The sequence below is a fragment of the Pleurodeles waltl genome, chromosome 5 (assembly GCF_031143425.1).
Source record: "Pleurodeles waltl isolate 20211129_DDA chromosome 5, aPleWal1.hap1.20221129, whole genome shotgun sequence".
NCBI classification, from domain to species: domain Eukaryota; kingdom Metazoa; phylum Chordata; class Amphibia; order Caudata; family Salamandridae; genus Pleurodeles; species Pleurodeles waltl.
Genome location: NC_090444.1, coordinates 858,573,051 through 858,600,330, shown reverse-complemented (window position 1 = coordinate 858,600,330; position 27,280 = coordinate 858,573,051). Strand labels below are relative to the sequence as shown.

The 27,280-nt window shown below is 43.3% G+C and overlaps 1 protein-coding gene across 1 annotated transcript in view; it reads left to right on the top strand.

Annotated features, from left to right (window-relative positions):
- The window catches only part of LYST (lysosomal trafficking regulator), a 2,674,875-nt gene that overhangs the window by 568,322 nt on the left and 2,079,273 nt on the right, over positions 1 to 27,280 (top strand). The window contains 1 exon segment of the mRNA XM_069234946.1: positions 6,435 to 6,501. Within this exon segment, the coding sequence (XP_069091047.1) occupies positions 6,435 to 6,501 (67 nt within the window).

Genomic DNA, 27,280 nt, shown 5'->3' with positions numbered 1-27,280 from the left:
ACTCTCAAGTCAAGTCAGCATCAATACCAGGCAAAAAGTGGGGGATAACTGCAACATGGAGCCATTTTTCTACAGTGGATAACTCAGTCGGATCTGAGAGAAGCGACTATTTGCGGGCATGTTGGGAGGAGAGTCGTTGGTGCACTTATTGATGACGGGTGGTCGGTCGGAGACTGCTGTCCCCTATCTGGTCAAAACTACTGCATGGATTTGGGAGCAAGCCGTTAAAGTAATTTGCCACGCCCCATTTGATAATGATCTGAAGGTTTGAAACTTAGCCCCTTTTAGGAATATAGATACTCTAATGTCAATGGATGCTTGGACAGTGGAAGGCTGTCTAGTGGCAGGTGACTTATACCCCAGTGGGAAGTTTATCCCCTTTCAGGAGGCGCAAAATACGTTTGGATTGAGCACTGGTCAGTTCTTGCAGTGGTCCAAGATGGAGAGCATGGCTTGAGAAGTCTGGTCTGGATTCCTGGTGGCTCCCCAACATCAAAGGTGTTGAATGGGCTGATAATTTGGGGTGAGGAGTTCCACATGATTGCCCTGTTTTATAAAACACTTTGGGGGGATCAACCAGGTGTGGAGTGTGTAGCACGCTGGGCATGGGATTGAGATCTAGAGGATCCCCTAGAGGACGTGGACTGGGATATGGTGCTGTCGCTGCTGCGCAGTTTCTTGTAACAACAGATTTAAGCTATTGCATTTTAATTTTGTTCATTGTGTAAATCTTACACCTGCTCGTCTTAACAAAGTTGACCCGACAAGAGAGATCGGGTGTCCTAGATGTGGGGCGATAAGTGCCTCCTTTCTCCACTTGGCTTTGTCCTGTAGGGAGGTGCAGCGATTTTGGTAGGTGGTGGTTCGAAAGATAGACGGGGTCACAGGTTTGGGGCTCGAAGCAATACCTCTGACCTGTCTTTTAGGTGTACTGCGAAGACCACGGGGAAGGCGCGTCCCATATAGTCTTGCATAGCTCCCTCTGGTGCTGGCTAAGCGTAGGGTGGCTATAGGCTGGATGAGTACTCGAAGCCCATCTGTTCCTTATTGGGTCCGTGATGTACTGGAATAGGGTACTTCTGAAGAGCAGTACATGAGAATGACACGCAGGGAGGATTGGGCACTGACGGACATAATGGCCTGGCTAATCTAATGTTATGCTGTTCAAAAAAAGGTGACAACCAACTGTGGTGATGTTGTAACGCTGGTAATCATCGTATATAAACAAATTGGTTACATAGGAAGTCCTTGGGCAGGGAGGCTGGGGGTATCTGCTGCTGCACTGATTGGGTTTGCTCCATATGTCATCTTCCTCCAGTCAGGGGATAAACAGATATTGTGATATCTCGGAATGATATGCACTGCACTGTTTTTATCTTTTTGTTGTTATTGGGTTTGCTCCATATGTCATCTTCCTCCAGTCAGGGGATAAACAGATATTGTGATATCTCGGAATGATATGCACTGCACTGTTTTTATCTTTTTGTTGTTAACAAACTCAATAAAATAGTTATTAAAAAAAAATATATATATATGTGAACCTGGGGAGTGGGGTCCCCAGACCCATATTAAGATCGGAGGGCCTGCACCCCCACCCCTGAAAGAAATAGCAAAAAGGCCCAGGGGGATGGGGCTCCCAGGGCCATGCCCTGTGGCCAACCCCCTCCCCCTGCCATGCACAACTGAAGCCCGTGTGGAAGTGTGGGATTGGCTGCCTTTCTAGGGGCTGGCCACAGGCCAGGCCCTGTGGCCAACCCCCGCAATGCACCACCGTGGCCTGGACTTCTGGTCAACTCCCCACCTTTGTAACAATATTACTCGCTCTCTAAGATAATTACTCACACCATCGCCATGCACTGCTATTTACCCCACATATTACATCACTCATTACATCTACTATGACATCATTGATAATATCACTGCAATATTTGCAGCGAAATTATTGATGAAAAAACTGTGCATGGCGGTTGAGTGAGTTATAGTTATCTTAGAACATGAGTTATGGAGTTATAGTTACTTAAGATAACTATAACCGGTAAATTTCTGTTTTTTAGAGTTTAAAGCGTTAACGTTGTTACTGATCATTTCACCTAGCTATAATGTTACTTTACCATCCGTTTTTTTTCTGTGAAAACAAAAATATATTCACTGAAAAAAAAAGAGTTTACAGGGACTTTATAATTAGATTCTGGATTTACTCGTACAAAAACGTAGAAATTGAGCAGTTATAGTTAGATTTATTTCAAGTAACTATAACTTGCACCCTAAGGTAACTATAATTCGCGGCCCGCCATGCACAGTTTTTTTCATTCATTTGTCTGTGAATGCTTCATTTATATTTTTAATAACGTTATAGAAATTGTCATGAGTGCTGTAATATCTGGGCTAAATAGGAGTGCATGGAGAGGGCGCAAGTTATAGTTACCTTAGGGTGCGGGTTTTAGTTACTTGAAATAACTCTTTTAACTATAACTGCTGAATTTCTAAGATTTTTTACAATTAAATTCAGAACTAACTGAATGTCCCTGTAACCTTTTTTTTCATTGAATTTCATATTTTCTTTTAATTCTATTTCCTAACTATAACTTCCCTGCAACCTTTTGGGGTTTTTTCAGTGAATTTCTATGTTTTTTTTTTATGTAAAGTCATTTTAATTACTATACGTTAAACTAACCACTCGACGGTGAGGGGGGCCATCTCCCTATAACCACCCAGCCCCATGCCACGTATTGCCTTCGACCATGCACAGCGGGTGTTGGTCGCAGGGCCTGTGCTTCTTGGTGTGAGAATGGGTGTGTGAGGGTCTGCCTGAGGTTGAGAGTGGACGTGAGAGGGTGTATGTAGTGTGAGAGTGGGTGTGTGTGTGCCTGAGTGTGAGAGAATCTTTGGGTGGGTGAATGTTTATGTGGGTCTTTCAGTGGGTGTGTGAGTCTAAGCGGGTCTGTGAGTGGGTAAGTGAATGTCTGAGTGGGTCTGTGAGTGGGTGCATGAGTGTGTAAGTTGATCAGGTGAGTGAGTGTGTGAGTCTCTTAGTAGGTCTGTGAGTGCATGAATCGCTGAGTGGGTCTGTGAGTCGATGCGTAAGTCTCTGAGTAGGTCTGTGAGTGGGTAAATTAGTTTTTGAGTGTGTCTGTGAGTGAGTGCATGAGTTTGAGTGGGTCTGTGGGTGGGTGCTTGAGCCTGCGTGGGTCTGTGAGTGTCTGTGTGACTGTCAGTAACTGCATGAGTGACTCTGCCACAAAGAAACCACACCTGCTTGTTCATTCAACAAGAGTCCACAGTTTTTCACAAAAACCTCTATGTTGTATTCTACACTGCAGCTGCGTAATGGAACATGAGGAAGTGTCCTAGGCGACCTTGTGTGTGTTAAGCAATGTGATTGTTCCTCGTGTATCTTTCTCCAGGATTCTTAGATAACATGAATCCATGGTTTGGAGGGGCCAACAATACTACAAAGACATAGATCTTCACCAAACCGGGGTCCTTCCTCTTATCTTATCTCCAGGGCCATTATTGGCTCCACAAGATGGGGCTCCCCTTCCAAACTTTAATTTAGCCCTGGGGAGGTGGTGGTCCCAGGGGAGAAGAGGCTGCAACAGATTCCCTTCAGCAAGTTATTTCAACCCTGGGGAGATGGAGGTCCATGGAGCTGCGGTGGTGCCGCCCCTTAATTAAAATCAGTTGCCTAGGGGAGGAGGCAGCTCGCGGGATTCCCTGCATATTTTTCATATTTAACCCCGGAGAGGTGGCAGTCCCTGGGGATGTGGCGGAGGCCATGCGGGCCTCCCCCCATTACAAATGAACATTTTTCTTGGGGAAGTGATGGTCTCCAGGCATAATATAAGTCCTAGGATGGGGGTCCTGTGCGGTCCCCTCCTTTTTGAGCCCCTCCTTCTAATGCCCCTGGGACATGGTCCACTCGGGGCGAGATTAAAAAAAAAAAAAAGGTGAGACCACTATTTTTTTTAAATCTCTGAAAAATCTGCAGATCTGCAGATTTTTTCTGAGATTTAAAAAAAAGCTTTTTTTTTGTCCTGCCGAGGTCCATGAGGTGCCCCTAGACCAAGGCTAGGGGCTTAGGGTGACCCTACCCTGGCACCTTTTCTTTTTTTACATTTTTATTTTTTTAAATAATTTATTTTTTTAAAAACTTTTTTGTGGGACTTAACTGAAGCCGAATCCCAAGATGGCTGCCTACACTTGTTGATCAGATCAGCCAATCAGATATCAGCACGGGGACAGTTGGATTGTGGAGAATCCACGTCCATAGATATATAGGTTTTTTACTGTTTAAAATCTTCAAAACTACTAAACGGATTTACACCAAATTCCAAAAAGCACTGTCTGTACAACATGATCTAGCTTACTGCCAAATTTGGTGCAAATCAATTCAGTGGTTTGAACTGCAGTCATGTCAAAAGAAACTATGGAAAAATGAATGGGGACCCCCACCCCCGCCCCCCCCCCTTTTTTTCTCGCCCTCACTTGACAGATCACCCCAAAACTCTCAAGACAGCAGCTGAACCCGCTGAAGTATAAGTTTTGAAAATTTCAGAAAGATTTGTCAAGCGGGCCTAAGTTATTCACAAAACTAAAAAAAACTCTTCCTATGAAAACTATGTCTTAGCTATAACTACCTGCGGTGGAGCCACAGGCAACTGCCCCGCATATATAAAAATTAAAGCCCCAGAGAGGTGGTGGTCCCCAGGGCACGGAGGGGGGCTCTGGGCCTCCAGCATACGTAAAAATGGAAGCCTTGGGTAGGTGGCGGTCCGCATGGCAGCAGGGGGACGCGGGCCACACAAAATATTTTTTAAAAAACTGATTAGGTAGTGGTCCTCGGAGCTGTGGGGGGTCCAAGAGGCCCCCCCCCAAACACAAAATGAATAATGCCCCCGGGACCTGGCCCACCTGGGTGCCTATAGAAAAACAAGCACCGGAGCCCGCACTGTTTTTTTTGTTTTTGGCTGTGAATCTGGCAGACGTCTGGCAAAAATATAATTTTAAAACATGTTTTTTTGCTCTGGGGGGTGGGGGAGATTCCCTCTGGGACCCTCCCACCAGTGTTAAGGGGTCAGGGTATCTCTACCTTGGCCCTTTTTTAAATGTATTATTTATATCTGTGACTCTGCTCAAGCCGAGTCCCAAGATGGCTTCCAACACTCTGGTTTGAAGTGTTGGCAACCAATCAGAGCTGTGACTTTCCCTGCACAAGCTTGTCTTAGTTTGTGAATACTGTATGGCCAGAGATATATACATTTGAATTTCCCTAAGTTTCTAAAAAACTACTGAACGGATTTACAGCAATTAACAAAAAGCGTACCGACAGCTAGCTTTCTGCCACATTTGGTGTAATTCCCTCCAGCGCTTCAGGCTCTAGAAGTGTTTACAGATCCTATGGGAATTAACATGGGAAACGTAATGTTTTATGAGCCCCTGCTTTTCACACAAAAACTTTCCATGCGCACTAAGAATCACTTTAGCGAAGATTCGTCAAATGGGGACAAAGATATAGGCAAATCAAAAAACACTTTTTCCATGGAAACATTGTCCTAACTATAACTACCTAGAGGCGACTGCCACTAGTTAATATGTATGCTGGTCTGTAGCTGTGCATTCTTGCACACAGATCTTGCTCCTGAGGCAATGCCAGAAGCGTTCCAGGATATACATTTGAAGACCTCAGTGCTTTGTGTGCTCAATTTCATTGCAAAACAATTCAGTATATCTGATAGTGGAAACAAATCCCTTTCCCTGTAAGTTAAGGAAAGTAAAAGTGAATTATTTCTGAAGAAGCACTGAGGGTTACCCCCGACACTAATGTAGTGCGGACGACAACTGCCATAAATCTTAGTTGTTAAAAAGGTGTTCTCATTAATGATGAATATGTAATTTCCCAGAAATATCCCTGATATTGCTTGTAGCATGTCTAGTCACAAGCACTTCATTGTGGGGAAGAGTGAATGTTGTATAGTCTTCCAAAATGTTTAATTTCAATGGTTTTAGGTTTTAGATCAAAGTCCTTCCATATGCGTAGATGAAGATTTTTAGGGAAATTTGCATGTTCAGTTTATACAGGCTTTCTCCTTCAGTTGACCATGATTTTGGACTTTCAGGATTGTTTTTGTATTTTGCTTGAAGGCTTTTGTCAGCTGATCCAGCATGTTGTGAACATACAGCTTGGTCAATGTGATAGAATTGTGTTACTGGTCTTCATGACATTTTAACTTCTCTATTTCAATGTGTGTATAGCTGAACTATTTTAGTGACAAAAATATATTATTGGAAACAGACACATTTTTAAATGAAGAATTATTAGGTGAGCCGCTTTATGTGTACCCTGTTTCTGTACAGCAAGAGAAGAGTTTTCTCTGTTTGAGCCTCCATTACATGGGATCTGACCTGTTGTGTTTTTTCTTCTCTTTCTCCAACAGGGAGCAGTGAAAATCTTGCTAACTGGATTCTGTTATATATTTTCCAAGACTGACCCATCTTTCAAAGGTTACGTATGTTTCATTAAACACAAATATTATAATATTTGTTAAAAGCAAAACGTCTATGTAGTGTGTTTTAAACATTCATCATCAAAAACAGTACATAGTATATTTTAAATATTAAGTTGCAAAGAAAGTATATTTGCAGTCTGTGTAGCTGTAGATACACCCACTCCGCATACTTCTGTTTGGTTTGGCTTTGTGCACTTTTTTTTTTCTTCAACCAAGTCTTAGGAGACACAAGGTATCGTGACTCCTCCTATGACTATGCATGGGCATCAGCCCCATTGTTGAGGATTAAGAGCAGCCAGTACTTCAGCGTCTCCAGGAGGAGCTCAGCACTCTGCAAAAGAGACTCTTCATCCATCCACAGCTTTAGAAGATATCAACAAAGCTTCCACCTAAGCTGTTTAACACACTTCTAAGGAAGAGGAAACTCATTTTTGAAGAGCAGCTTCCTCTGGAGACCTACACCTCCTCCCAAGCACAGCAAATATCAGAACAGAGGCCACATCCAGCTCATTTTCCTATACCTCCTTCACCATATATGCCACCACCATATATGCCACCTCCTCCACCTTGTCTAAGGGGGTCACCACATTCCTCTTATGGTGCTGAAAGCCCTTCTTAGCCTGGGAGACAAGGAACAGGACTGATGTTTCAGTCTCTGTCCTGGGTTTGTAGTTCAACACATGGCGGGCTGGCTGACCCAAGATGCCTAGTTGATTACAAATGGTGTCTCCATCAGGAGGTGGTGCAAGGTCTCTTTCAGCAGTGAGGAGAGCCTTGGTTAGATCTATTCACACCTATATACAATAGGACCAGTGGTGTGCTGTTTGGGAACGTGAATAGCTGCCTGAAAAAAACCTGTTCTTAGAGTGAGATAGGATGCTACAGTCTCCACTCCGTATAGAGCTACGCCCAGAGCCTTGATATTATAAATCTCTATTGCCCGATCAGTTTTCTTGGAACAGGTTTTCTTGTATATCTTTAGCAGTTTGGACGACTAATGCATTAGCGGGCAATCAGCTTTGCAGAACGGTATGGACCAATCTAGGCTGGGTGTTCCTTAGCCCTAGGTAATAACTGTTAGATACTTGCTCTGTTGGGACTGTGTCAACAGAGAGTTTGCAGTTTTAGCAGGGTTAAAGACCATAAATGTGTTTTTCACACCATTGAGTTTCAATCCCCCTCCAGCCAAAAAATGTTAAAATCTTCCAATGGCTGCTGCACCCCACGTAACGGTTTAGAAATCAGGAGAGTGTCTTCCGCAAAAAGTAGAGGTGGCACTTTCCAGGTCCCCGTCCTGGGAGCAACAACATATCCATCCCTGGCCAGCTTCCTTACAACATCATTTATATAAAGGGAGAACAGGGTGGGAGCCAGTACACATCCCTGCCTAACTCCTTTTTGGATACTTATGGTTGGGGTAAGCTGACGCTTATTCCCCCATCTCACACAGGCATCTTAGTGCTCCTCATGCAGCCTTAAAAGAATAGCAAATATATTGGACGGGATACCCATCCTATCCAATATTATCCAAAGCATGACCATAGGTACTAAGTCAAAGGCTGCATGTAGGTCGCCGAAGGTGGCAAAAAATAGTCCCCTGGTTACTGTTACAATCTTCCAAAAGAGACAGTTGAAGCAGAAAAATCTGATCTACTATACTGATACCGCTCTTGAATCCGACCTGCAACTCAGATAGAACAATGTCCTCCCCTGTCCACTCTAAAATGTGATTCCAAATTTATTTACAGAATCTTCTGGGAGAAGTTGATAAGACTGATATATTTACTAGGGCTATTGTGTTGACCATTTTTGTTAATTTGAATGATTTCAGCCAGGAGGTCCGGCATGCCCTTTAAAATTGCATTCAAGACATGATTCATATAAGAACCCCAGACACCCAGATTAAGTTTGTAAAGCTCATTTGGGATCTGGTTGTGACCAGGTGCTTTCCCTACGCAACATAGAGCTAATAGTCTCCTTTGGCTCTCCAAGGGTTACCTCTGAGCTGTCTTGGTCCTTGAGTTTTTCTGCCAACCGGGGATTCATGTCAGCCCACCCCTGGACATCCAGACAGGAGTTTAAATCACTAAGATGGGAAACCAATTCCTTAGATTGTACAAAGTATTCCACAGATCTCTTGCCACATTTAGTTTTCAAAACCAGATTGGCCAAACATTTTACATTATCCTTGGTAGACAGAGCTTGGGAGCGCTCCTCCCAGGGAGTCTTCCCTGTCCCTCTTGGCCCTTTCCAATTCTTTTTTAAAACTTGCCCTGCAAGCCACAAGCTGTGGCCTATCCCTGGTCTTGATCTCTTGCAGTAATTGAGTTTTGGCTGCCCTACATGCCTTAGTGGACCAGGGGAATTATTTCTGCCTTATGTGTGGGCCGTTGATGTTTTGGGCCAACAACTCCTATGTTATTGCCCAAAGCAACCCTCTCTTCTCTGGGGCAAGATTATTCAATAGTTCTACATGCTTTGTTGCCATAGAGTTCACACCCTCCACAAGTTCAGAATGCTTCTCAGCCCATCCCCATTTGATGGCATCGCCATTATTAGAAAGTTTAACGTTCCCTGTTTGGGGTAGGCCCTGGGCTATTGGCGTGTTAGCAAGGGATCTAAACAAGACGAAGCTAAGTGCATTATGGTCACTGTCCACCATTTCAAGGACCACCATATCCTGAACATACAACTGACTATTCAAGGGGATTAAAAAATAGTTGATACAGCTAGTGTTACCAGGCCTTTTGAAGGTATGCTTGCCATCAGTATCAGATAGAGTCCGTCCATTTGTGGCTCTTAGATCGAAAGTTAGGGTAAGAGCAAGAATCTGAGCCTCTCTCTGGCACCACTTAACAGGGGGAGGTCTAGTGAAGGAATTCTCCATTCTTTGTCATATTCTGCCAGTAGGTCCAGGTCATATTAAATGAGTGGTTCAAAAGTAACAATCAGATCACCTGCTATAATGAGCTCCCACACCGCCCCTATGTTCAGTCAGGAAATCCTCCATAGTATTCATCACCTGGGTTCCTTCTTTCCTCCCTATGGCCAGATTGTAAACGTTAATCAACAGCATGGAATTGCCACTAATGAAATCCACTCTTACACCAAGCATATTTATTTATTTGTATCCAGAGAACTGGTGGACAAGTTCCTAACTGAACATTGTAGGTCTATACGAATCCATGTTGCCAAGCCCCTTGAGGGCCTATATCTGGATGATCGAGCTGCATGAGTGTAAAAAGAAGTATACCCATTCCTGGTGACGTGTACAACACTCCATTTCTCCTGAAAGAGGCAGATATTACATTTTCCTATGAACTGCCTCCAGTCAGCATTCCCCAGTTTAGTGCCAATCCCAGCTACATTTCAGGACCCGATTTGCATTTCATTAGCCTGCTCAATTTTCAGGTTTTTCGTGATGGACCCCTGCTCCCCCTACAGACTCTCTCCTTCTTAGCAGGAGGCATTGCATGCCCAGCTCCCTCATAGATGGTCTCACTAATGGATGCCAGTAGGTTCGCAGGACTGTGGCCCACTCGCTTTGTCTCTGGGTTTATGCTTCCCAGGGGCTCTTCCTCAATAGCTTCATACCTATTCGCAGGGCTACCTCCGTGGCTAGCCTCTGAGGAGGTGGTACTCAGTTATTTCATGTCTCCCATACCATTGTACTCGGCATGAACCTGTAGACCATGTCTAGAGACGTCCTGCATGTTAGAATTGCCTCTTTATTGAATCTGGATCCAGGTGGGGGTATGACAAATCCTGCGGGCATCCATGTACAATAACCCATCAACCAGACCACAGTTCCTTAGAGACACCCTCATTGCATCTTTGAAATATGTACCCACCTTTGGAACGCGTACCAGGAAGAACTGGGCCTCTTTGGAATTTTACTGCTGTTGTCTTGTATTCTCTAGACTCCTAACTTGATTATGCGGGCAACATGGACTGTGTGGAATAAATTTGGTGGGTATGGGGTGAAGGCCCTTTTTGCTGTAATCATGTGTGTCCCATCCTGGCCCACCCCGAGTTTTGTGCGGAGGCCCATCCCTTACCAATAATATCTTCTTTCCTATACCCTCACCTACATCCCCTGAACATTTGGAGTTCATTAGTTCCGGAGGACCACTGCCAGAAGGGTGAAAAACTTGTTGTACTGCATGACCCTGGCAACCAGGGACTGATTGGTATGGGGGTTTAGCCGTGCCCGGAACAGAGAGGTAACCTGGGAATTAGCAGAGGAGACAGACTTGCCTTACACAGAGTAGTTTGGTTGCTTGGGCTTCAATTCCCCTACTGGTTGAAACAGGCATGACAGATTTGGAATCCCCCTTAGTTGCTTGATCTCATCAATTTTTACTTCTAGGGCTGTTATAAAATCTTTCAAAACCATAACCTTGTCCCTGAGCCTCCCAATTGCCTCCAGTAGTTTTGCTAAATCTACAGGTGCCCTAGATTGGTCATCAGCAGAAGCCAACATCTCTTGTGCTTCTGTCCTGTGTACCTAAAACAGCTAACCTATTTTCACAAATTACATTTGGGTATACTGTAAACACCACATTGCCTGCTACTCGATGGACCATGTTGTTAAGGGACTGGTGTGAATCCATAGAAAGATCGACTGATGGTGGAAAAGGTCCCATTTTTCTTGTAAACATCTCTGGGACTTTCTTCTTGGTCCTTCTTTTCTTTGCAGGATAAGCCTGGGATTTGGACGAAGCAGCAGTGTTCGAGTCAACTGGGGTGTTTAGTATCTCTTCCCCTTCTTCTGGGATATTGTCTATCCTGTCCATGACCCAGTTTTCACCCTCTGAACTAAGACCATTTTTGGCAGTGGAGGGGACCTTTTGCTACCTTCATAGCCTTCTGCTTCCCCATACTGAGTCTGGGATATGCACAGGGTATGTACGACCTCGATAGCACAAAAACCACGGACTCACCTTCAGTACAGACTCTAAGGCTTGAAGGGCGTGATAGAGGCCCATACAAATAAGGATGATTAAATGCAATGAGCATACAGTACCTTGCACTAAATGTTTGAGGGCTGGTGCAGCGTCTGATGGGCCCACCCTTGGCCCGGGCGCGGGCCATACTGTGGGGGGTCCTGAGTGTGCTCTGTAGCACCAGGGGAAGCCCTGCCTCCTTGCAGCGAGGGCTCCTGGCACTTGGGCTGCTGATTGCTGGAGTCCACTGTGGTCTTTGGGATCTCTGGGGGGCAAAAATCCCCTTGCTGCTGACTCTGGTGTCCCATGCCGCAGGGGTGCCGAGTGCACTTTGTAGTGTGACACAGGAAACTCTACCCCATTGCAGTGACTCTGTAACAAAGGCTTCTGGTGCTGGGTCTGCTGGTTGCTAAAGTCCCCTGTGCTCTTTGGTGTCTCTGGGGACCAAAACCTGCCTTGCTGCTGACTCTGGTGTCACGTGCTGCCAGGGCGCTGAGTACGCTTTGTGGTGTGTCACAGGAATTCCCGCCCCCTTGCAGAGACCCTGCAGTTAGGGTTCCTGGCACTTGGGCTGCTGGTTACTTAAGTCCCCTGTGGTCTTTGGTGCATCTGGTGGCAAAAAACCCTCTTGCTGCCGACTTTGGTGTATCATGCTTTCTTAGTAATGATTTCAATTTACAACAAAAAAGTAAATGTTTAAGTGAGCGTTATTGAAAGATGGTACCATCTATTTTGATTTAAAGTATGTGAATTGGGTGATTATAACATATTTTTACTTTCATTGGTGTGGTGATGCTATACCAAAGCCAGTAGGTCTGACTTTTTATAATAGCATTGTACTTCCAACCACTTCCACCACAAAATCCTGGACATCCACAACAGATTCATACCACACACACCCCTCACTCACCCAACTCAACCCCCACTCATGACCCCCACACCACACTTACCACTTGGGCCCCACCACACACGAAGAAACCAAAAAAAACATGAACTCCATCCACTCCGGACCCCCCTCTGACCCCTGTCCACATTGCATCTACAACAAAGCCAGCCCAAACATCGCCCCCATACTCCGCGACATAATCAACTCCTCTTTCGACTCCGCCACCTACCCAGACCCCTGGAAGCACGCGGAAATCACAGCTCTCCTAAAAAACAAAACAAAGATCCTCTCCAACTATCGCCCCATCTCCCTCCTCCCTTTCCCCGCCAAGGTTGCCAAGAAACTAGTCAACGCCCGCCTATCCCACTTCCTCGAAGAAAACAACACTCTTGACCCCTCACAATCCGGGTTCCGCAAGAACCACAGCACAGACACCGCCCTCATCGCATGCACTGACGACATCAGGACCAAAGGCGACAAAGGCAAGACCGTCGCCCTCGTCCTCCTAGACCTCTCCGCAGCCTTTGACACTGTCTGCCACCACACACTCCGCACACGCCTCCACAACATAGGAATTTGCCACAAAGCCTTAGCCTGGCTTACCTCCTTCCTCACCGACCGGACCCAGAGAGTCTGCCTTCCATCTTTCCACTCCACCGCTACCAAGATCATCTGCGGAGTCCCCCAAGGGTCCTCCCTCAGCCCCACACTCTTCAACCTTTACTTGATCCCCCTAGCCAACATCCTCCAATCACACGGAATCACTATCCTCTCCTACGCAGATGACACCCAACTCATACTCTCCCTCATCCGCAACCCCACCGCCGCCAAAACCAACCTACACGCTGCTCTCCTCGACTCCGCCAACTGGATGACAACTAACCACCTCAAGCTTAACTCCAACAAAACCGAGATCATCATCTTCGGCCCCAACAAAACCACATGGGACGACTCCTGGTGGCCCACACTTCCCAAGCGCCTTGAGACCCTCACGGGTGAGTAGCGCGCTCTATAACTTTTTTGATTGATTGATTGATGTGTAGGAGTACTGTGATTTATGGTTATGACTTGCTGTCATTGTCATACAGGGGACTGCAGTTTCATGCTGTTAGCACAGTCATTGCCCTTCATCACTGGCTATCTTGCATATTTTATAATCATTAGGGGTGCTTGTCCATAAGTGCATGCTTTTTTTAAGGTACTCTTTTTATTAAGTTTAAACGTGGCAGAAAATGCACTGCTTTCATATCATCAAATGACACTATTACAGCAGTAAACATGTATTGGTACAACAGTTGAATATATTTGGGACTTACCTATCAAATGTATGGTAGGTTTAGGCATTAGAAACAAAAATATGGAAGTGTTCCCACCATGGCTTCCAAATCTTCTCATGCTAACAGTGTGATCCATAGGCACAGTATTTTGGTTCCTTGATTTGTGAATATTTATCCATAGCACCACCCTCTCTCCGAGTGGTGGGGTTCCTTCTGATTGCTAATACTTAGTGATGTTCCTTTAATCAAAGGGAGTACCTGTGCTCCTAAAGCCGTCTTCCCTCCGCCCCCGCACCACAGGTCCTGTATTATACTCATGAACACCATCTTATGTGAGGATCAGTGGGTCAGCTTATTGCTTTAGTTATTGTTGGAAGAAAATATTTGTGGATCAGTTAGCAGCTCTGGGCCACATGAAGGAAACCTTCTGTGTTTGAGTGACCACTTAGAATCTCAGGAGAGGCTTCTCTACCCTTCTTTCTGAGCATCCCTACGGTGTAGTAGGCTTTATGTAAGTAATTGTAATGAATTGAACATAGCCTAACTGATATAGCCACCTCCTGGGTGGCCATGCTAGCTTCCATCCTGTCTTTTCCTCCAGTGGAACGAGATCACCCAAATCTTATTGTTGTAAAGAAGTCAGGCAAACACAAGGTGACGAAAGGAGTGTTTGAATTCATTAGTCAGTAATTTTATTTGTTAATCATGAAAGTAAATATCAAAACAATAAATTTCCTAAAACTTTAAAATCACAACCCATAAGACAAGACATAAATCAATCAGACGTGGAAATCAGTTTTGTAATCAACCAAGCACAGACCTTAAACACTTCGAATAGATAAAAAATTTAAGACTTACAGTGGCTAGGAGACCATTTTAAAAAAATGAGACACTCTGAGGCATAATTCCACTGAGGAAAACAATTGTAGAAAAATTAGGACCAGTCTAAATCTTTAAATTCCTAATTTTCACGAATTTGGAAATAGGAACTTGTTTGAAAAGACACCATAGAATTTGCAAATCAATTTAAAACGCAATAAAGTCCAAATAGAACTTTCATTGCACGGGCAGTTACAGATTGACCCAGAGTCGTATTTGTTCAGGGAGAAGCTTAACAACCATCTGATCCAAATCTAAATCTGGTAAGGAGCTGTTTTTTGCAAGAATTTGGTAGCAGATCCAGAGATGGCTCCAAATCTCAATTAATTTGAGTCAATACGCAATCTCTATTACTTGGCTTATTAAGCTGTACAGCAGCGCTCTCCCTAATCCATGCTTCTAGAAAATTTGTATTTTACTGATTTAATTAGTATTTTGTTTGGATTTGTGCAATGGCATGGTCTGCTCAGATATCTAGTTCTTGTCACTATTAACAAAATCCACAGGATTCTCAAACCATGCTCAAGAGATAAACAGTCCTGTATAATGTCTTTGTTCAGGGAAATGTTGATTTACTGAAAAAGAGCACCACCATAAAAGAGGAGCCAATTTAATATGATCCTCTACCAAACCTGCCGAGGTCTTTATGGGTAACATAGTTAGAACTTCCAGGGGAACACGCAAAAGACATCATGAAACACTATTGTCTTCCACCTGGAGGCTGCTCACCTTCCTCTATCCCCAAAACTGGCACTTATTTCAGCACTGGGGTACATTTCCTATTTTAAATTTCCATCAGGGACATAATCGGTTTATTGCCTATATTGACTTTCAATTTAAAAAAGAAGACTGAGAATTGTGCAAAGATTGTTGTCTATTTAATGTACAGGGGTTCCACGTCCATACAGAATTAAAGGTCACTTCCAGAGAAGAGAAATTATAGACTTTCTCTATGGAGTGACCCGTGGTAGAAAAAATAAGCATCTTCAAGGTTTTACTTCCACACGCCATTTAAAAGGTATTACTGAGGATAGCATCAAGATTTAGTTCTTCCGTGAATCAAACAAAAGCACCAATTGATTTTTTTTACAGGCCATTGTGCCACTGGAACCACGTCATCTCGAAATAGGAGGACGGAAATGGTTTTGTTCCTTACCGTTAGCATGTCCTACCCTTTCTCAATAAACCTTCCCTCGAGGTCGCTATTGTATAGCTTTAACAAGAACAAGATTGCGGCCCTTATGCGCCCTTCCTGTGCCCTGGACTAGATCAAAGAGACTGGTGCATTCTCCCTTATCCCTGAATCTAACTGAAGCTGATAAATCTTGATGCAGGGCCCAGAGTAAATCCACCGTTTCTTTGTCTAGATCTTTAGCAAGTAACGGTGACCACAGGGTTGATGTTATTAACGCTGTTGAAGGCACATGACAGGCCCTTAAAGGCCAGGTGTAGGGGGCATGATTTAGCAACAGTATACTTACAGACTAAAAGATGTAAATTTAAATATTGCTCTTTAGTCCCTGCCCCTGACTGTAACCCATGCTGCATCTCAGAAAGTCCACAGCAATAGTCTATCCAGCACAGGTCTTTCTATTATTTTAACTATTTAATCCAACAATTAAATTGGATGATAGCAATGACGATAGTCTCAATTACCCTTTTTTAAAATAGGCACTTTGACTGAACGCTCGGACTGCAGAAGCCCAAATTTACAAGCAGAATTATTACTATTTGTGATTAAAGGAGCCCAAAACAGAGATGTCTCCTTATATAAGTACATACCCGGGGTGTTGTTGGATGGACATTTACATACGGCAAACATTAGTTCACTTCATTTAAGTTCAGTAGATGGGAGAATATTGGAGTGACATCCTTAGTTTTCATTGTGGCTGCCCTTAAACTAAAGATCTTTTCTAAATGGTCAATCCATCCTTCATGTTAGATGTTCAATTCCAGGCTTGGCAGAGTGTTTCTAGTGTGCCAAGTAGGATTGGCTGCCTGCCAAAATCCTCACACTTGCAGGTGGAGACCAAGCTTTCCTAGGCCTCTGCCTGCAGCTTCGTTTTCCTTTTAGTTAGGGATTTTTTTTTTATAAACAAATTCTCTACAATGCCATCACTGCTCTATCTCTTCGCTCTCTTGTCAAGGACTTAAGTAGTCTTTTTTTTAGTCCAATTACAACTATTGTCAAAACAACTATTAGAATTTCAACTATCACATCCTGTTGGATTCACCAGCAATACCCTAGCGTTACAGCCCAAACTAATGAAAGTTCTAATTACCCCACAAGGCATATCATCCAATGAGAGGCAGTGAAACACAAGTTTAAGCTTGGACCTATTCAATGTGTGCATCAGAATGCTGAGATCTGTGCGTTACTACACTAACCTTGTTTTCATGTTCTTTAGCTCTAGGCATCGTTCAACCCCCAGAGAATGTAAAGATTGTTCTTTTTGGGGTGCTAGGGTTCTAATTTGGGCATTATGGTCACAAAAAATTCACTGGAGAACATATGCAGCTAAAATACGGTGATTCAAATTTGATTAAATTGTTATAATTGATAGAAATACATAGTCCGTAGTTGAGTTAGATGCATTTCCAGCATAGTTTGAGGTTGACAATGTTGAGGCCCTTATAGCTCTAGGGTATTGCACAAATAATTTCCGACTAAGTAATATCTAAAATGCTCCCCCTCTGGAATTGTATGAAGGCCTCCTCCATTGAGTCAGTCCTTAAAAAAAAGTGTTTCTAATCAGACAAATGCCTACCTCCCAATCTTGCATTAAAATTGTCACCCACCAGGAGATTCCGTCTCTCGTCCATAAATTTGCAGTTAAAGTGGAGTGCAAAAATGTGTAATATCTTCATCTGAAAGACCATTATTTGGAAAATGAATCATGACCAAATTAAAATCACCTGGCCATTTAAAATGGAAAGCCTGTATTACTGTGCTGTTGATCGTGACAGGTGGTATTCAAACATTGTAAAGGGACCTTGACCCATGTAGAATATCACCGAGGACCCATATTTTTGGCATCATCACAATATATATATATTTTTTTACTTCTAACCAGTTCTCAACTTTTAGCTTGGATGCAACACCCGAAATACTCTATTGTATAATTGATATTTTAGTTAGGAAAGTATTCCAAATGTATGTTCCCATCTTTGTAGCTGTGTTACGCCTGTTAGACTCATCAAGTTAATCATTAGCTGTCAGGTTAGAAAGTACTGAGTACCGTAGGAGAGAGAGAGACTCATATGGTCTGGGAACTGCTCTTGAAGGCATCTTTACACAATTCAAGTCCCTATAAAAAAAGCCCAGAGGCAGGACCCTGAATAGATAGGAAAAATGCAAGGTACCATGCAATATCCCTCTTGTTAACCAGGGTGGGGGGAGGAGGGGGTAAAATTAACAATGACACAATCACTCTCTTAGAATTTAGCCAAGGACCCTATCCATGAGACCCTTCTCTCCATCAACATATCAGAAGAATTAGTTAGGCTAAAATTTGAGTTTTTCACTAACCAATGCATAGCTTTGTTTTTAAACTGAGCAGTTGCTTCCTCAAAACTAGGTTTCAAACAAGGAATGTTTCCCAAAACAATTACAAAAAGACAGGCAGGCAGTGCTAAGTTTATAGCAAGGGGAGCCTCTGCAGCAGCGTTCTATTCTCAGAAGCACAACCTCTTGTTTCAACACTTTACAACTTGCCTCCCTTTATCAACATTAATTCATCATCAGGGTTATGACAATTATAGTTTGTTTGCCTCTGAGGCTAGAGCCGCAGTTGAAACCACCCAGAGCTGAACAATTAATGGCATGAGCCCTGACCTCTAAAACCTTAGTTTGACGAGCAGACCTCCAACAGCTTCTAAGCGGTTATACAAGGATCAGACACTTTCATCTAAAAGCAATTTTAAATTTCATATAAATGAATTCAGTATGTTGACAGAAGTCCTCTCATTGTACAAGTCAAATTGGTGCTTGCTTCCAGTCTGTTAATGGCAAGTGGTTCATAGTATCTATGATCTTTTAGAGATTTAATTCATCCCAGCCCCTGGTAATCACTCTGAGCCACATTCCATGCCATCTATTTCCATCCACTGTGTTGTTGTAAACAGAGACCTGCCTTATGCTAATGATTCTTTTTCCTGTTTCCATAGGAACAGTCCAGCCTGAACTCCCAGGGCAAGTCCTTTCCATATGGGTACACAACGAACCTCAGAATGGGTTTGACCTACTTAGGTGTCAGTGAGGTGTAACTCGGTCCTGTGGCACATTGAGCATATGACTTACACCTGGGCATACCCATCGCACTTAAGGCATCTACTGCAAAAATAAGGTGATGAAAGAAATGTTTGAATTCATCTCAGTCAAAGATGAGCACTCTGGCCAGCCTACCAGACCATTTCCTTAGGGCCAACTCTGCCGTTCTAAACAGAGATCCAATTTTAGCAATTCGGTATTGAACCTGCTGCAATAGAACAGTCCAGCAGGAAGTGCCAGGCCTGGTTCTGTTGTAGGACTCTTGTCATGGAGACAAGACTGCTGGATTCAGGCGGCGGCACCACCACGTGTGGGGACTGAGCCTTATCTCACCTCGTCTGATAGCTGTCAGCCAAACCCTTTCGGCTAGCTAGCAGCACCTCACCAAAACCCAAAAGTCAAGGTGACTTGTGGAAGCCTGATGCATGACACTTCGACTTCTCAGGGAAGTCGTGGTGGAATCAATCTTACCCCTTTCTGTCGGTTACACAAGTTACATACATGCCAAAGACAAAAGAGAAGCAGGGTTAAGTTCAATATATTTTATTGAAGCAACTGCATTCCATGTAAAAAGGCATGAATTGCAATTATTAGGACAATGAAACACAACACTATTATTACAGTACCAGAAAAGTGAAACAGATGAAAAGTCCTAACATTCTGTCACACTAGTGAATCTAAAATCCCTATGTGCACTATTAAAAATCTACATGAAAGCGATAGCAGTATTAGCCCTAATCTGCCAGTACTGATTTCTGCAAGGAAGCCTCATACCTGAATAGTAAGCAGGGGGTGCCTGTTGGTCTGCTGGCAGTCCTTCCAAGTAGATGGAACAAACGGGCCAAAAATGCACTTCTCCCCTATAGATTCTTGAAATCCTTTGGGCAAAGCCATTAGCTTTTGTGGGAAAACAGGCAGAATTTTTTGGACCTCGCTAAAATGTCTTGGTGAGGTAACCATGGGATATGGATTGGAGTAAAAATACTAGCTCCAAAGAGAATTGTAGGGGTCCCCCCTCTGTGACCAAAATTGAGGGGTTCATTAGGACAATGAGGAATTCCGGAGCAATGGGTCCTGATGGCTTTAATTAAACTTGAACCTGTGCTCTGGGCAAAAATCCTTCATCCAGTTTTCTGTACCTGCTACTTAAAAAGTGGAGTTCCAGATTCCTGGACAGGATGTGTCATTGTTCCAATATATAAAAAGGGTGATAAATCTTTGCCTGTAAATTATTGCCAAATCACACTATTGGATGCATCTAGCAAGATATTTGCAAAAAGTATTTTAGCACATTTAACTTCCTGGGTTGAGGATAATGAGATACTTCCTCTGGAACAAGCAGGTTTTAGAAAAGAACATAGCACTTTGGATAATATTTTATTGTTGCATACAATAAATAAAAAATATGTTCAGATAAGGGGCGAAACAGTATATGCAGTGTTTATATATTTTTCTACAGCCTTTGATAGAGTGGATAGGAAAACACTGTGGAAAAAACTATACGAGCTGGGTGCTCTCCCCCCCCCCCCCCCCAAACCTACTACACTTGATTATAGCTTTGTACCCCTCTACCTGGTGTAAAATTTTGCTAGGAGGAGCACATGGCTTGTCAGATAAATTTCCTACAAAACAATACATTGAAGCAAGCCTGTTTGTTGGCACCATTGTTATTTTCCTTATATCTATGATCTGCCCAGTTTTCTACAAAATGCGGATGGTAGTTCACCTAAAATTGGAGGATATCCACTCTCTTGTCTTCTATATGCAGATGAAATAGTTGTGATTGACCTTACTTCAAAAGGTTTAAATCATTGATTGGCGGCGTTACACCTATATTCTACACATCATCATCTGCAGATTAATCAATCTAAATCTCAAGTTATATGTTTCCTTGGGAAAAACCGGGTAAGAAAATTAACTTCTCCTGGTCTTTGGGCCAACACAAGCTAGAGCGGATAAAATCCTACTGTTTTTTTGGGGGGAATATTTTTTCCCCTTCACTCAGTGACAAAGATCACATGCACAATAATGCCTCTAAGGCTCTATCACAAGCACAAGGTTTAGTTGCATTTTTTACAGCAGTTGGCCGACACCATTTCACCATTTATTAATGGTTTATCAAACAAAGATCCCGGCCACTCTCTTGTATGCTCTAGAGGGCACAGAGATTGTATTGGTGATAAATATGATGATTGAAAATGTATTCCTCAGGGCAGATTGGAGAATTATGATAAGATCTCTTGGTGTTCGCTTTTTTACTGCTTAGGGTCTGTCAGTGGTCCTGGACTGTACTGATTGCTTTTTCATTATTTCGGCTTGGAAGTTCACGTTACACAACTGTTTTACTGTAGAAAATGTTATGGTACACAAAGGTTCTTTAGGAGACGTCTCCCTAGGGTTCCAAATTCCACTGTTTGAGGCACTTTACGGCTCTTGTTTCCTCTGAATATTGATGTTTTATACTCAAGAGGCTAATTTGAATAATTTGATCAATGTTAGATTCACTTCTGCAATATATTATGTGAACATTGTATGTGTATAATTTTTATATCCTTTGATTTTTCTGCTGAATTTTTAAATGAATGTTCTTAGGTTGTTTTTTTGTCATTTTAGGAATTGGTTTAACATGTGGACCTCTTAGGAGTTCTAATTCATGAAATAAAATAAACGTATAACTTAAACTTACGGGGGACCAACGGGGCCAAGTTCAGCAGAGTTGCAACAACATGGTAGAGCATAAGATTGTTAGCTGGAATGTCCCCTCTGACTAGGTTAGGGCAGCATGTTTTTTTTAATAAAACATGTTCTTTTGAGAACTGCCCCAACGTGATAATGTGTTTTTCTGTGTAATGTAGACATTTTACTCTTGGGCAGGCAATGCTCGGTAAATAATCATGTATAGCCTCGTACAGCCTTGGGCTGAGCACAAGATGAAATGTCATGCAAAAGAACTAATAACAAATTCTGTGTGGAAGGGCAGCTAATAAAAATAACAAAACATCTCTACTAAAATGAATCCTTGCTAAAAATTAAAAAAAAAGGGAATAAGTAAAATGAATTAGGTAAAAGGGCACAGACCACAGGCCCAGAGCTAAAATAAATGTGCCCATGTAAGTGCTAAAATAACCTCACGAACTTTGCCTCCAGATGGGAACATGAGCAACCCCAGACAGGTTTTGACCTTCTTGGGTCCCATCTGTGAGGTATAGCTTGATTCTTATGGCACTGTGAGCACTGGACCCACATCTAAGCATACAGACCACAGTTAGGAAGTCTACTGGTAAAACAACTAGGTGGCCTGGCTTGGCAGTTCAGTCTAGCTGGTCCTATGGGAGCAGGACCAAGGTTGATTTTCATATGACTGGGTCTAACCTGAGGTGACACTGTGGCCAAATAAACGATGGCCACTGATGCAGCCTTGAGTACTTACCAATGACTTATATTCATTTAAGCATTCTATCCTCACTGCCTTCCTTCCACTGGAATCAATACATTATGGTATCACAGCAGTGGACACTATTGCCAGATCAAAAAAATTGAGAGAGAGAGAAAGAACATCCCTCATTGGGTTCTCATCTGATAGGTGATCATTAATATAGGACTCTATGTACTTAAACGCCTGTGCTGTTGTAAAAGATCCTGATGTAGGCTAGGCAGCAGGAGGGCCTAAAATTAATTTTATGTAACACTTGATAAAGAAATCTCCAGGTGAGACAATCGTAAGCTTTTTCAGAGTCCATCAGTATCAGTGTGCAGGGATCAGAGAATTTGTGTTCATGATCCTAGGTCATCTGAAAATATCCAGTGCACTGATAAGTATTTTGACCTCACACCAGCCATTTTGCTGCTGATGTAGTAGGAAGGGGATTGTCTTAAAATGTATTTGCCAGTAATTAAGGAAGGATTTTAGTCTCTTCATTAATCACAGGAGGCCTGTAAGAGGCCCGTTGCTCGGGGCAGCCCTGGTTTCATTATGAACAAAATTATCGCCATCTCTAAGTCCTTCAACATTTCACTCATCTTCTGGGCCTTTTTAAACCTGTTAATGTGGCAGGGTAGTCAAAGTCGAGGCAAAATAGTTGAATAGCTCAAGGTTAAGCTTAGTGGGGGCAGGTGCTTTTGGAGAGTGCATATTTGCTATATCCTCTGTAAATTCCACCACCATCAATGGGAGCCCTAGCAGTCACTAGGGATCTGCATTGCGATGTGTAAAGACTGGTAGAATGACGCCAAGGTTGCAGCTTAATTGTAGGACTCGGCAACTAATTCCATAGGAGCAACCAGAATCAATGGTACTGTGTAAGCAAGCATTGGCAAAGCCAATAGGCCACCCCTGTGCAAGAGCTATTGGCTTTGCCAATGTCTTTTAGCCATGTTGTACACCAGTGTGGCTGCTGTACAGCATGGATAAAAGTTAGTGGCGAAGAGGAGAGTAGTGTGGAGTGTCATAGAGTGGAATGACGAATAGTGGAATAGAGTGCTATAGAGTGAAGTTGCAGAGAGTATCTTGTATTGGAGTGGCATAGAGTTGAGTGGACTGGGGTACAGGGCATTTGAATAGAGTGTTGTAGAGTATAGTGGTATAGCGTGCAGTGGCATTGAATTCAGTGGCATACAATGAAGCGTCATAGAATGCAGTGGTGTAGATCAGAGTGATACATGCCGAGTGGAGTTGAGTAGCGCAGAGTGCAGTGGTGTAGAATGCTACAGGTTAGAGTAGCATATAGTGGTGCAGTGTAGAGTGCAGTTGCGTAGAGTGTAATAGTGCAGTGTAGAGTGGCGTAGACTTGAGTGCCGGGGAGTGCAGTGTTGCAGAGTAGAGTGACTAGGTGCAGTGGTGTAGGGTAGAGTGGTGTAGAGTGATGCATAGCAGAGTGCAGTAAAGGAGAGGGCTGTTGTACAGAGTGCAGTGGGTTGGAGTGGAGTGGCGTAGAGTGCAGTGACGTAGGGTTCAGAGTGGCGTAGAGTAGAGTTGTGCAGAGTAGATTGGTGAGGCCTAGACTGGAGTAGAATAGAGTGCAGTGACGTAAAATGCAGTGTTGTAGCTTGCAGTGGCGAAGAGTGCATTTGCATAGGGTAGTATGGTACAGGGTAGAGTAGAGAGGCATAGTGTGAAATGTCATTGAGTGGAGTGGTGCAGAGTACAGTGGCATGGAGTGGTGCACAGTAGAGTGCAAAGGTGTGGAGTGGTGGTGTGGCTTAGAGTGGAGTATGCATTGTGTGGTAGCACAGTGCCATTACAATTAGTGAATTTTCAATTAAAAAGACTAATACATTTGCACAGCCATGGGTTTTTACTTATAAAATTATGCAATGCACAGACGAAAATGTGTCGAAATTGCATCACCTAGTGTAATCGTTTGTTTTAATCATATTAAAGGATTTGTTTCCAACATACTTCAGAAAAAATAATAAAATGTGCTTAATTTGTGTTCCTAATTCTGCTATATTCTGAATTACTTACACAGTTAATTTAAATGTTGTTGTGTTGTAGGAAAATAAAACGTCTTTTCTAACCCCAGTATCCATCAAGGTTGTCACATAAATCCTCTCAGTTTGAAGTCAGAGAAAGAAAAGAAAACAAGTGCCCTTAGAAGACAGCGTCTGACATTTGACCTCGATCTTTGAACGCACAGCAAATGTGCAGAGATAAGAACAAGATTTAGAGGTCTGTTTATTTAAAGGGGGCACTCAGAAGGATCTGTAAATAATGTTTGGGCAAGGGAAATTAGAAAATCAAGATGGACAGCCTAGAACAAATAAAGGCAGAAAATGAAGCAAGAAAATGTGAGTTACGAAGCCAATGACAAGCAGTGGGCAGAATGCATTCCCAAGACAGCTTTATGAATGTCCCCAAGATGTCTTTGGCAACCCTGACAGCTGGGCTGTCTGGTAGGGTGAAACATAAAAATAGTCCCCCTGTTTTTAAACCAGCATAAGAGTTAACTGGCTTTATCGTCCTTCTTACAAACATGTCACTTGGACGCCATCCAGGTTATCTTGGCAGTGTCCAGCGTCATTTTCTGTAGAGCAGTTAGTGCACCAGTGGCAATTGACCACTGATTCAGCATCAGGGTTCAGGTCTTTGTACTGGTAATGGCTGGCTCTTTCACTTTGATCCAGAAATATGCCATTACTCTCCACTGAATTAAGGCTTCACAAATTGTGAGATCCAAGAAAACAGATCTTAAATTGAATTTTAAATAAAATGCAAACTCTACCTACAAATAGATTGAAATCTCTTCATCCAAGAGACACCAGTTATTTATGTGTCATGTGCCATGCTGTCCATCCCTCGCTCGCCCCAGGTATAGTTCAACTGGGGATTTATACGGTTGTTCTCTTGGATAAATGTGGGGCCCATGGCAAGTCTGTGGTTTGCAGGAAAAAATAGTTGAGCTTGAAGAAGGATCTATGTAATGCAGAATAAAACATACATGGCGTTTTACCAACTGCCAAATACATAATTTGTTGCACAGCTGCATGAAGGCTGCTCAATCAGAGATTGTGGTGCTTTTATGTTCCTTGCTGTCCATGACCCACAGGAATGAAGCGCTTTGGCTATTGCTACATAAAAGTTGCCACTGATTACTTCTACCCTGTCAGGCCTGTCAGCCTTAGGGAGGTCTTCCACCAATTGTTTGTCTGATTGCCTCCATCTTTTCTGGAAGTTTGCTCTGTTGGCCTTAAGACTCTGTCCATCTTACAACTGCTGACCAGAGCTAACGTGCTTGTGCTCACTCCCTTGAATATGGTTAGATTGGCATACACCTAATTGGCATATTTAACTTACTTGTAAGCCCTTTGTAGAGTGATATTCAATATGCCCAGGGCCTGTAAATTAAATGCTACCAGTGGGCCTGTAGCACTTACTGTGCCACCCACTGAGATAGCCCTTTAAACATGTCTCAGGCCTGTCATCACAGCCTAAAGACAGTGTCCCACTGTCACATCGACCTGCCATTTAAAACCCCTTGCCAAACCTTATACTCCCCCTTCATTACATTTGTCACCCTTAAGATAGGCCCTAGGAAGCCCATAGCGCAGGATGCTGTGTAATTAAAATGTAGGCCATGTACTTTTAATTTTTACATGTCCTATTAGTCGAACAACTCCCAAATTTGAATTTCTCTACTGTGAGGCCTACCCCTCCCATCGAATAACATTGGGGGTTTCTTATTACATTTGATAAGTTGCAATTCCTACAGGAAAGGAGGTAGATATTTATGTTTGGTATCTGCAAACTGATAGTGATAAACCCTTGTTAATGGTAAAGTCGAATTATTCATTACATGTTTGAAAATGCATTTTTAGAAAGTTGATATTTTCCTGCTCCTAGCCCTATTTGCCCACAGCCTGCCTTAGGTCACCTATATATAACTGTCATTTGACTTTGTGAATTGACCCCAGACAGTCACGCAATAGTGGGATTAGCAGAGCCTGAATGGCCTTTCCACTGGCAGGATGGGAGCAGAGCTGAGCACAGCCCAACTTACACCTGAATAGGCTGTAGACTACCACCACACAATAGGCTTAACTACGGTGTTTTTTTCAGTGCAGCCAGCTAGAAGCCAAGTCAGAGGAAAATGGAACTTCAAAGAACTTTTTTGGAAACCTCTCCCACCTTCTAGGAACAGGGCACCAGGCTATAAAATAGGGCTCTCAGATCTACTCTTCAGTTCACTACTGGATCTGTAGAAGGGCATTTAGTGGACTGCCTGCTGCTGTGACCTGCTGTGCACTCTGCCAGACTGCTGCTGTACCTGGAAGGACTGCTTTACTACCTCAAACTTGCCTTGAACCCTCAGAGGCCAACCCTGCTGTTGAGCCCTGCATCTTCACCTACATCCAGGACTTCTAGAAGTGACTCCTAGGGCTAGTTTGCTGGCCTCCTGTTCAGAACCACAGGGACAGAAGAAGCTCCCACCATCTTGATACTGCACCTGGACCCAGCCTGAGTATGTCCTGACTATCCCCAAGAGGTCTTCATCCTTTCCTGGACCCTTGGTTGTGCTGTAAAGGTGCCCAGAAGGCCAATTTTTAAACCTCTGCACAGATAAAATATAACCAAAGAGTGCTTTGAGAACCAGGAGGAGACCGGGACTAACCTGCATGCCTGTCCAATAAAGGAGCATTGCAGTGGTATTGACTTTGCATCTTCTCCTGCTACTTTCTTCTCCACAGCAGCAAATCCATTTCAGCAGTCCTTTTGCAAAAGGGGTATTTGACCTCGTGGAACTGTCTTTGTCTACAGCCTTCTGCTTCGTCCGCTGAAGATGTTCGACCTTCATCTTGACTAAGTCTGAAGGTAAAAATCTTCACCATGGCTTCGCTGCACAGCTGACCAACGATGACGATCTTTTCTCGGACGCTCCTGCAGCTTTGCCCCAATAAACGTCTACCTTCTCAGAGACTTTTTCTTCATAAATCCATCACGCTCAACCTCAATGTTTGAGTTTGCCCCGTGTAGCTTGGCCAGATGTTCTTGGCTGGCGCTTTTTACTTTTAAGCGCTAT